Raw genomic sequence first — 11,278 nt, forward strand, 5'->3', positions numbered from 1 at the left:
CTTTAATTTTTCATATGAAATCCTTAAAAATCCACTTTGGGTCAAGTTTTGAGAAATTACTTTACATCCATCCATTTTCTACCACTTATTCCTGTTGAGGGTCACCAGGGGGTTGGAGCCTATCCTAGTGGCTGTGGGCGAGAGGCAGGGTTCACCCTGGATAGATGTCTTTGAACTGTGGGAGGAAGCTGGAGTACTTGGAGAGAACGCACGCAGGGAGAACATGCAGACTCCACACAGACAGATCCCGTGCCCAAGCTGGGGCTCGAACCCGAAAACTTCTTGCTGTAAGGCGACAGTGCTGACCACTGCACCACCGTGTTGCCCATGTGTGTATACTTATACCTTTAAAAGCCTTAACTGGTACCTGTCCCTTGCTTTCAGTAAACTAACTCTTCTATAAAACACATTTATTTCTGACAACCAGCTTGGTGAGCTAACTGCCAACATTTGGCAGTTGTAAAAGTTGCTGCAGCAGAAGAACAACAGTGGTTTTACTAGATCACCAAAACCCATTAAAATGTATACTGCACAGATGTTCTCCTGGTGTATTTCTGTATATCAGTGGAAGTGACCACACACCAGAGAAGTGATGAGTCTGAACCAGTTTCATCGACAGCATGTTTAATTCTGATTCTCACACACACACACACAGCCATAGGAGGTAGACGACAGACACACTGAACTCTCAATTAAATGTCAAAAAAAGAATTAATGAAGGTTTTTAGGGAGGTTTGATGTCTGAAAAGAGTTGACTGCATACTGAAGCTCCGCCTCTGAGGTTTCACTTTGGCCCGTGTTGATTGGTGTGCTGCTCTTTGTCTCAGCGAGGTTACACAATTATTGGCCGATTTGGACTACATTTAGTGTACAGTGAATTTTAAACAATAAATTTCAGGGGAAATGCCATGACCAAACATTCTATAAAATTACTGTTTACACAAGAAAATAGGAAATAAAACAATCGATGTAGAGAAGCAGATATACTTTGATTTTATACATGTTTCAAAGCGAATATCCATGACTTCTCCAGGCTTTTCATAACCGTATAACCTCCTTGTACGGGTCTTTATCGTGTCCTCGGTGGAGGTATGAGGTATGTCTGGTTTCACATGTGATCCTCAATGTGATGAGTATCAAGCTTCTTCATGCACAACAAAACAAAGCCTCGTTGAACCAGCACGCACATCAAGATGAAGCCCTCAACAAACATCAGCACCCTGATATACCCTCTGAATTTCACTCCCTCCTCTGCCGCGGTGCTGCAGCCTTCTGTTCTTCGGTAGACTGACCCTGCACTGCTCCTCACTGCTCGATAGAGTCCAGATTCTCTTTGATTCTACGGGTCATGCTGGGGATCAGGTTCACGTGGTCGTCCACACAAGAGCCCACACAGTGCTCCATCAGAGAGCGAACCGCTGGCTCCTTGGCACCGGAGTCGAAAAGATCCTTGGCCTTGTCGTTGCAGTGCATCGTGCATCTGGTCAGACGGTCCTGACGAAGGAGGGAGAGAACAGGGTTCAGACTCTGAATCTAGTAGGGACAAGAACTGTCAAACTAGACAACACACATTCATGGGACGATGTGGTCAAGTGTTGTCCAGCTCATGCTTTCGTCGTCACGGTTCCATGGCAAGTCTTCGGTCAGATTCAAGCTCTTTCACTGCATATTAGCGGTGGTCTAGAAAAAAAATCCACCTGTTCGGTTCACTTCAGGACTTTTCAGTGACGTTTCTCAAGGTCTTGGTGTCTTCACGCGGTATTTTGGAACATTTGCTTAATTCTAAAATGATTAATAAACAGTCACATTTGCACCCCAATTGTATAAGAAAAGATATCAAAGACTGATGAGATCAGAGATAAACACTAATTTTGATAGTTCGCAAAATCTACATGTATTTTTGGTATGTATACAATAAAAATGATAATATTTATCTTACCTGTACACAGATTGGAGGTAAATAGTATATCGACACATACAAATCCGATATCGTGTATCCCCAATTTACACCCGTAATGTTTGACAGATGCTCCTCACCTGAAACTTCTCCAACTCGGAGGTGACGAATCCCTGAGCTTTGGCCAGAGGAGTGTGACACCTGTCGATGCACTGGTGCACCTGAGACATGGAATCCGAGGGTCGCTCACAGCAGTCCGCGCTGCACCGGAACATGCGACCCTGCAGCACCAACACACCGTTAATCCCCCCACCAGCGTGTGATGATGGGTGGTGACAGCGGCCACGAGCGTACCTGCATTTTCCGGATGTGGTCCCTCTCCAGGCTCTGAACCATGTCTTCCACCACAGTCTGGACGCGTGTCTGAGCCTCGGCCATGTCTCCGTGAGTCTCCGCGAGCCTCCGCCGAAATTAGAGCTGAAAATGTGAACGCAAACCGGACGGGAAACCACAAAGCAGCCGGACTGTCGCTAAATTCCCTTCCTGCCCAATTCGGTAATATCTTAAGGTCACCTCCGTTCAAGCATGGTTCAAGACGAGTAGAAAAACGTCAGTTCCGTTTTCCTTCCGCAACCGGTTTTAGAAAAAAAAAACTTCTTCCGTTGTGTCGTCTGGTTATGATTTCAAAATTGAATCTGCTCACAAACTGTATTCAGTAATTCTCTTGTTGTGAAGCAAATCAAAGTGATTTCAACCGAGTTTTCCAGAGTTCAACGGTGGTTTCCCTGAAAGCAGCGTGCTCACCAGACCCGCGCGCATTAAACGGCTCTGATACGAACTACACGATTAAATCCAACTTTCAAAATAAAAGAACACCGACTACACGAGGAAGTTTGCTCTGAAAGATTTCTAGCTCTTTTTTTTTAAACTCTCTCTTTGGGAAAATGTTCAGTTAACATATATATATAGAATAAGACTCATCTTCCTTCTCACAGACTATTCGAATTCTCTTTCATTTATATTTACATGTAAATGACCAAGATGATGCTGTTTGTAAATGTGATTTCGTGTGTCTGCTCCATTCAGGTCATAAAGATTAAATTACCTGATTCAATTTTATCTTTACAGATAAAAACAGCAAATGTACACTATATTTGACTCTCATGTTTTTTGAAAGTTTAAAATGAAAATATGACATCCAACCAAAACACTTTTTTAAAATGCCTGCAGATAAGAAACTGTCCATCTCAAATACAGAAAGCTTTATCTTTACCCTCTCTCAGCTCTGTAGAAGAAATAGCAAAATCATGGAGGGTTCTCAAGTTTCCTCAGACAATGAGAGACTGGTGTGGTGTACAGACCTAAATTCTGAGATTTCAAACAAGGACTGGCAGAGGATTTGCTCAAAATCTCAAACACAAACAACAAATACCCATTATAAATTTCTGCAGTATAAGTGGATAATGAAAATATATGTAACACTCAACTCAAGTACATAAATTCAACCCTAATAATCCTGATATGTGCTACAAATGTGGTAATAAGGGCACTTTATACCACTGCCTATGAGACTGCCCACAGATTCAGGCTTTTTGATTGCAGTAAGGGATAAGATCTCACATATCACAGGGATTACACTATCAATATGTGCCAAACTGTGCATTCTTGTTATTTTTTTCTGGAAAATCATAACCTGAGCAAGGCAAACAAGAAAATGATTACATTTTGCTCATTCCAAGCTATCCACACCATCGCCAAATCCTGGAAATCCACTACCAAACCAAGCATTCATGTCTGGCTTGCAGGGCTGTCAAGCTCCCTTGCACTTGAAAGAATCACTTTTGTGTTGAAAGGTAAATAATCTTTTTTGGAAAGCGTGTGGAGATCTATCATTGTGTTCTTAAACCACCAATGATACCGCAGAACAGTTTATGCTTTGGATTGCAACAATGTTGTACTGGACTTCCCTGTTGTGTCTGCCACATTGGAACCTTAATATGACAGTTCAGCACCTTTGTTATTTATTGTTATTGTTGTTATGTTGTGACGATGTCCTCTGCAAATCAATAAACACAACCGTTGAAAAAAAGAAAAACAAGTAAGTATATTTTTTTAACTTTGTATCCCAGGTTAATATGGAGTTTGTCAAACGTTTTTATTTTCCCACTTTAAGGAATTCTAGTGGAAGTTTGTTTTTAGCAACGCAATCTAGTTTAATGAGGCAGTTAAGTAACTTCATTCATTACTAAGACCTTTTACGGCTTTTATTGTGAAACTGCGCCACAGCCATACCCGGAAGTGTGTCTCAATATTTGGTTTCCTCCTCCGACGTGCTTCAATCGCTGGTCACACAAGTTTAGTAAGTTACTGTCGCTCTTATTGTCAGTAGTGAACCGGCCGTTTGTTTGCTAGTTTACTTTCGTTTGTAAATCTGCGGAAACTCGTGATTTTTTTTTAAAGTGTGTCGGCGGAGAAAACTTGACAGCTACTTCTGGAGCAACAAGACCTCCTGTAGTGACTTTTGAGATAGTGAGTCCACCTCTCAACCCGGTAGATATTAATATTAGCTATATTATATATTATATTAATCAGCGCCACGTTGTTGTCGGTATTTTGTATGTTTGCGTTTTCCTTCTTTGTGATATAATTTGGTTTTGTCTATCGATGAAGCAACCAGTCTCTGTGCTCAAGTCATATTTATTCACATGCTTCCTCGCCTGACGTGAAGGTGATATTGTCCCACTGTTGGCTAAACATGAGTTATAGTTGTCGTTCTTTGGCTAAACATGAGTTATCGTTGTCGTTCTTTGACCTTTGACCTTTGACTGATAAGGGTCCTGACCGGGGTCATGTCGCCTGTTCATGTGTAGATGCTCCTTTAGATGCCCGCGATGAGTCTCCGTGGTCTGTCACTGAGGGCGCTGCTGTTCCTCGGCCTGTGGCACACTGGCCGGAGGGGTCTGGCCTCATCCCCGGGGGTCCAAGACCAACCCAAAAAGATAGGTAATCCCCTCCATGGAAGCCCATTCATCAGTGCTCTAGGGATCCATCCATATTGTTTTTGATCATTGTTAATAACTATCACAGATAGTTGCAGACAACATTCCGTTGCAGTAAACATTACAGTTTCCGTACCAAAATTGAAAGCAATCAACCCAAGGATGCTTGTGAACGTGTGTGTTCTTTGAAAGCTTCTGTATGAACGATGATTGGGTCTTTTCTTTTTGATCAACCGCTGGCATCACAACAACTTCCTGGGTAACTGTTGCATACCAACCAAGCAGGCCTCACCCAGGAGCAGCGCACGCCAGGACTCTTGGCTCTTTAACAGATTTCAGCGTTTCACTTGTCTTTAATGCCCCAAACTGCATTTGGGTGTATTATAATCATTGATAACTATTAATGGTCCATGAACATAAACTTTATTGAAAGGACCTTGTTGCAGCCGCTACCGCTGCACTCAAATACAAGACATTCAAAATAACAACGTAACTGAACACACAATCCCAGAGGCTAAAATACACAATATGTATTAAAAGTAATGGTAAAGATACACAAGCTAATCAGTATGCAAAAAATGATTGCAATTTTCTTTTTTGGATGACATTTCAACATTCAATACATTGTTCTACTGTACGATTCAGCTCGTATGAAAATATGAAAAGTTTTCTCTTGCAAGTTCACATTTTGTGATTCCAATGGTGAGGTAAGAGCGTCGTAGCTCTTGTTGAAGTCTGGATTTTTAAAATCATATCGTAAGTCAACTTCTTAGGAGACACTAAATGGACCTTAATGGAGGTCTGTAAACTTTTCATTAATATACAATATTTTCCAACAAGGAGGATTTCTCCTGTGGAGACGTATTTTATATCAGTTTAACTTTGTTTTGTTGTGCCATTCACAACATGTCACATCATCCACACACCAACGTGTGCTAAATACATTTATACACACTAACATCTGTTAATAGTATTGCTTTTTGTTTCAAAACATTGATTAGATATCTGTAAATACTGCATCTTACTGCACCGCTGAATACTACCTCCACATCTACACCAGAGGTGTTTTGGGTGTTTAAAGCAGGAAGTTAAATGATCACGTAAATGGCAGCGAGCTGTTGGCAGCAGCGGCCATGGAGGTTGTTTCACTGACAGAGAGCTGTCAAATTGAACACAACTGAGAGTGGATGACGTAAAACTGTAATTATCATGATAACTGAACGGTATTTCTGTGTGAATTAGATTATTGTTTGACCAAGGATGGTGACGGCTTCTCGCGGGCTTCATCTCAATTAGTCAAAACAAAAAAAAATCACCAACAATTAAAAAGGAGAAAAAACTTCTATGATTGAAACGAACCGCTGTCAAAAACAGAAACATTCTGAAGAAGGGATTAAAAACTGCTCTTGTGGTTTCACTCCGCTGCTGGTGCTCCTTCCCAGCGGTGATTGGAGGAGGCATCGGAGGCACCGCTGCAGCCTACTACCTGAGGCAGGAGTTTGGAAAGGGAGTGAAGATCGACGTGTATGAACCCGGAAGTGTCGGCGGGCGTCTTGCAACAATAAAAATCAAGGATTATGATTACGAGACGGGGGGTGCTGTGATCCATCCTCTGAACCTCCACATGAAGCACTTTATCGACAAGCTGGGTAAAGTCAACTTTACACACGCCAGGCAGAACAAATACGAGACCAACGGTTGATTCGTGACTTTCGTGTTTTTCAGGTATTTCCCCGCGGAAAGACGTCCCGTCTAAAATGGCCATATTTGATGGGAAGGAGCTGATGTTCGAGGAGAGCGATTGGTTCATTGTGAATTTCTTGCGCCTGCTCTGGAGATACGGGTTCAGCTTTCTACGAATGCAGATGTGGGTTGAGAGTATTTTGGACAAATTCATGAGGTGAGAGTGGTATTTATTTTCTGATATTGCAATAAAGTTTTGCAGGATGACATGTTTTTATTGTCCAACCTGCAAATTAGCCTCTCCACAGGTTCCCTATGTCCTTTTTTTAGACTGAGTGATGTATTGATTGCATTGATTGATGCATTTTATACCTCAGGAAAAAAAAAAGTTTAAATATCTTCTATTTTATTAACCAAAAATTGGATTGACTTTGAGATGAGGGAACTGGACATTCAGCCATGCAAACTAATTCCAGGATTTCCTGCATCCCTCCTTTTGCCATGAATCATCTATTCAGCGTTCGGTCTTGGTGAGACTCTCCTCAGTCCTGTTTTTCTAGGATCTACCAGTATCAGCAGTACGGGTACTCCTTCTCCAGTATGGAGAGGCTCTTGCACGCTATGGGCGGCGATGGCTTTCTTACACTGATGAATCAGACTCTGGAGGAAACCATGATAGGCGAAGGATTTTCTCAGGTCTTCCTCAACGATATCGTCGTCCCCATCGCTCGTGTCAATTACGGCCAAAGCATCCGCATCAATGGCTTCGTGGGTACGTTGGTTTGCCACGTAAGGGATCGTGTAAGGTTGCATGTGGAAGATGTGGTGACGTTTTTGTCTGTTGTCTTGTCATCCAAGGGGCGGTGTCGTTAGCCGGGGCAGATTCAGGTCTGTGGGCGGTGGACGGAGGTAATAAGAGGGTTTGCTCTGGACTTCTGTACCACAGCAAAAGTGAGCTCATCAACGCCAGAGTGACTTCAATTTCAGTCAAGGTTCGACCATCAAAAACGGGTACGGTTCATTTGATTCGGTGCAGTCTTACACATCTTTAGTTTCCCTCAAAAAATTCATTTCAACTTGCTGCCCATTTTCAGGCACAACCTCCAGCTTCTATGAGGTCAACTACGTTGGAGAAGGCGGTGGCGCTCACTCCCTGTATGACATCGTGGTTATAGCAACGCCGCTGCACCAGGGAAAGTCTGACATCACCTTCTCAGGCTTCTCGCCTCCAATTCCATCTCACTTCCCGGGCTTCTACCACCAGACGGTCTCCACACTGGTCCACGGCATGCTGAACATGTCCTTCCTGGGCACCACGCAGTCAGCGTCGGAGTTCACGGTGTCTGACATACTCACAACAGACATGAAGGACTATTCCATCAACAGTCTGAGCTCTGTTGACCCAGTGCACATCCCTCCAGGTTATCAGCGACCCACCGCCAGCCAAACCAAAGTCTGGAAGGTGTTCTCCCCCCAACCACTGACCCAGGAGCAGCTGCGCCGTATCTTTCTGTCCTGGGATGCGGTCTCAGAGACTCAGTGGCTGGCGTACCCTTCTTACCGGCTGCCGTACCGCAAGACCCCTCCATTCATCCTGCACAACAAGCTGTATTACCTCAACGCCGTGGAGTGGGCCGCTAGCGCCATGGAGATGAGCGCCATCTCTGCCAGAAACGTAGCCCTGCTGGCTCACCACCGCTGGCACAACCAAGACAGCAAGATCGACCAGGAAGACCTGCACACGCGGCTGAGAGGGGAGCTCTGAAGAACAAGAACTACACGAGACGTGAAACAAAAGCGATAAAATACCATCAAGCATCCCACCGGCGGGCACGCTCCTTCTGCTGGGACCAATCCCAACAATGTAATCAGGTATCTCTGGTGCTCTCTCAGTGTCATGATTCAGGTTCAAGTTCTCTCTGGGTCACACTGTACTCAACACTAAGACCTGGGAGTCTCAGATGGAACCGTGAACTGGATTTAAATTGAAGTTTCACTCGAAAGTTAAGGTTGAGTCAGGAAAATCACCGTGTGTGTGTGTGAGTGTGTGTGTGAGTGAGTGAGTGAGTGTCTGTGTGTGTGAGTATGTTTGCATCAAACACTCGTCGGACAACTTTCATCCTTACTGAACCTTTTTTGAGCAACGTTTCACTGCAAAAAACAAATGTATTTCAGTCTTCTCTCCAGAGGAAAACTAGACAGTCACTTAATTATCATATATCCCAGTAATAGAGACGCTAGCTGATTAGCTCAGGGTGGGAGGCTAACTGATGTAGATCTGCTTTGAATACTCAAGTTATAGTGATTAGCCTGTTAAATGTTTATTTTGCTGGTTCATGGTCAATCCAAAATCCAACATAAAAGTTCAGATTTTTGTCAACGTTGCTTGAGGCAAATAAACAAAAGCGCTTCACAAACCCGTAGGAGAGAATGAATAGACCGCCAGTGTATCGACAGACCTACCTTTGCTTGGAGTTAGTAAAATAATGGGACTATGCTGTAGGCAAAAAATACCACTTGAAGATACAAGACTCCAGTTTCTACTTTATATTGTGTTTAAAGGGTGTGAATCTCCCTCTGAAGGGGAAGCTAACTGAAGTGTAGTACCACCTTTGACCATCAGAGGGGGGCATGTCCCAGTCACTTCCCCGTTACAGCTACTTTTTGCATTGTGTCTTATGGAATACTCAGGAAGCTTCAAATTTTCAATAAAAGCAATCCAAAGAGCTGTCAGTGCTTGATAGTGCTCAGTATTCCCCTGATGTCACTGGTGTCCTGTTAACGTCGTATCATTGGTGGTACCATTGCAAAAAACTTCTCAGTGTTTGGGGGCCAACAGTGACTTTGACGCCCCTGCTAAATACAGGCAAAAATGATAGTGTCTCATGTTTAACCCCCAGCAGGATAACGAAGTGCTGGTGAACCTGTGCTGAGTGCCCAATCACAGGCGACTGACAAAGCCCACTAGCCCCACAGCATCCGTGGCCCCCGGTCCACCGACAAGAGCCCCGCGTCTGCTAATCAAAGATGTTTGGTAGCCATTCCTGCTCGCAGTCCCTCACCCTGTAGTTTCATCCCTACCCCTGTAGCCCGCCATATATTTATTTTACGAGAAATCAAAGAAATACACTCAGCCAGACTTTGTTTTTTGCAGTGTGTTGCATTCCCAGATCTCCTGGTGAGTACTTTCTCGCACTAACTCATGGGAAGGATGGACCCAAGTGTGAATGTTAGACCCGATACTGTGTAAACATGTAACCCAGTTGCCAGTTCTTCTCTCTCCTCACTGAAACCTGGAGGCAGCAGCAGCCAACACCATTGCACTGTGCTGAGATTGGATAATCACTGTGAACTACGCTGCACTGCAGGTCAGGCACAGAACTGCTCCTCTGTGACTTGAAAGACGATTTTAGATATTTTTATGTGCATTACTGCTTTTATGAATACACCCTAACGAACAAGAAACCAACTGTCTTAGCCTTCAGCCAAATTCCTCTGTTGATTCCTGTCTTCTGATTCCGAGTCTCTCTACCTCCTGGTACATGACTGTGTATGCTGAGTGGTGCCTCTAAGACATAGATGTCAGTTAGCACGTCAATATTTTACTGTTTAAATATGCAGTAAGTTCATGAGTAGAGAGTCTAATCAACACTAACGTGCTTAAAGGAACAGATCCCTGTTTTTGTTTTTTGTTGTTTTTTTTGGGGGGGGGGGTGCATATTGTCCATTCTCCCCAGAGCCAGACAATAAGATGGATGCCTGTTTGTCCTAGGTGTGCATTAGAGACCCGCAGACACAAAGTGAGCACTAGTTAGCTTAGCATAATGAATGCAATCAGATGGGACGTGTTGGTTGTCAAACGGCAGAGGAAGAACATGCAAACACAGCACGGGAAAGGCCTGAGACAGGAGCCACCTGGGAGGTGTGGACGGAGGTGTGCTAACACTTCCCATCCACAACCACTCATTGCGCTAAGCTAACTAGTAGTCAGCTGGGTCTCGGCTCCCTAATTCCCACACGGAGGAGAGAAGGGTATCTACTCTTCTGTTTCTGGAGAGGATGGCTAATATTTCCTAAAAAGCTGTTGTGCTCTTTTTAAATATAAATGTACGCGGATTGTTTTGGGTTGTTGTTTTTTTTAATATATAATCATTGAAATCAAGTCTGTGGATCTTCCTGTGTTATTTGGTACTGAGTGAAGTTTGCTTTCAGTCCGACCACCAGGACCAAGCAGAGACGAGTGTGATGCGTTTCTGTATTTTTCTTGCATCCTTTGGGGAGAAATCGGTTTATTCTGTACTTGTGATTGAAGAGATTGTGCCACTTTGTAAGAATACTATTTTTGGAGGAAAACTAATTTGCTAATTGCTTCTTGATGCACTTTTCAAGGTGTATTTTTTTTGTAGATTTTTGAAAGAATTTGAAGACATAATGGTGCACTTTTATTGACAAAGTCCTACAACAATAATAGAACAGGCTGCACAAATAAAATGAGACTTTTGGGACGATTTATGATTTCAAACCACACTGTATTTTGAAACCGTTTACAATCACAATAAAGTCATGAGATCTGGTTTGTGTCTTTTTCTCATTAATCACTGTTCAAAATATATTTATGAAGAGCCGTATTTCATCCGGTGACTTTCTGCTCTCACTCATATTAGATTGTAGAATATCTCACCTTTTTGTGCTCCTCTGG

General features: G+C 43.3%; 2 protein-coding genes across 4 annotated transcripts; one reads left to right on the plus strand and one right to left on the minus strand.

The window, feature by feature from the left end:
• Positions 1-603: 603 nt before the first annotated feature.
• timcc (TIM double twin CX3C motif chaperone) lies at positions 604-2,705 on the minus strand. The gene is made up of 3 exons (XM_086187748.1): positions 2,252-2,705; positions 2,038-2,178; positions 604-1,494 (listed from the first exon to the last, which is right to left on the minus strand). Exons 1-3 carry the CDS (start codon positions 2,333-2,335, stop codon positions 1,306-1,308), a joined length of 414 nt encoding a protein of 137 aa, XP_086043874.1. The 5' UTR covers positions 2,336-2,705; the 3' UTR covers positions 604-1,305.
• Positions 2,706-4,180: 1,475 nt separating this feature from the next.
• pcyox1 (prenylcysteine oxidase 1) lies at positions 4,181-11,152 on the plus strand. 3 transcript variants are annotated; one of them, XM_086187925.1, is made up of 7 exons: positions 4,181-4,256; positions 4,768-4,900; positions 6,339-6,545; positions 6,622-6,796; positions 7,140-7,351; positions 7,438-7,590; positions 7,674-11,152. In XM_086187925.1, exons 2-7 carry the CDS (start codon positions 4,780-4,782, stop codon positions 8,342-8,344), a joined length of 1,539 nt encoding a protein of 512 aa, XP_086044051.1. In that variant the 5' UTR covers positions 4,181-4,256; positions 4,768-4,779; the 3' UTR covers positions 8,345-11,152. The 3 variants fall into 3 exon arrangements, with proteins under 3 accessions (XP_086044051.1, XP_086044052.1, XP_086044050.1); XM_086187926.1 differs by lacking the exon at positions 4,181-4,256 and adding an exon at positions 4,266-4,447; XM_086187924.1 differs by lacking the exon at positions 4,181-4,256 and adding an exon at positions 4,267-4,426.
• Positions 11,153-11,278: the final 126 nt, after the last annotated feature.

Source organism: Aulostomus chinensis, chromosome 19, assembly GCF_037954235.1.
Source record: "Aulostomus chinensis isolate RoL2024-O1b breed Wild chromosome 19, RoL_Achi_v1.0, whole genome shotgun sequence".
NCBI classification, from domain to species: domain Eukaryota; kingdom Metazoa; phylum Chordata; class Actinopteri; order Syngnathiformes; family Aulostomidae; genus Aulostomus; species Aulostomus chinensis.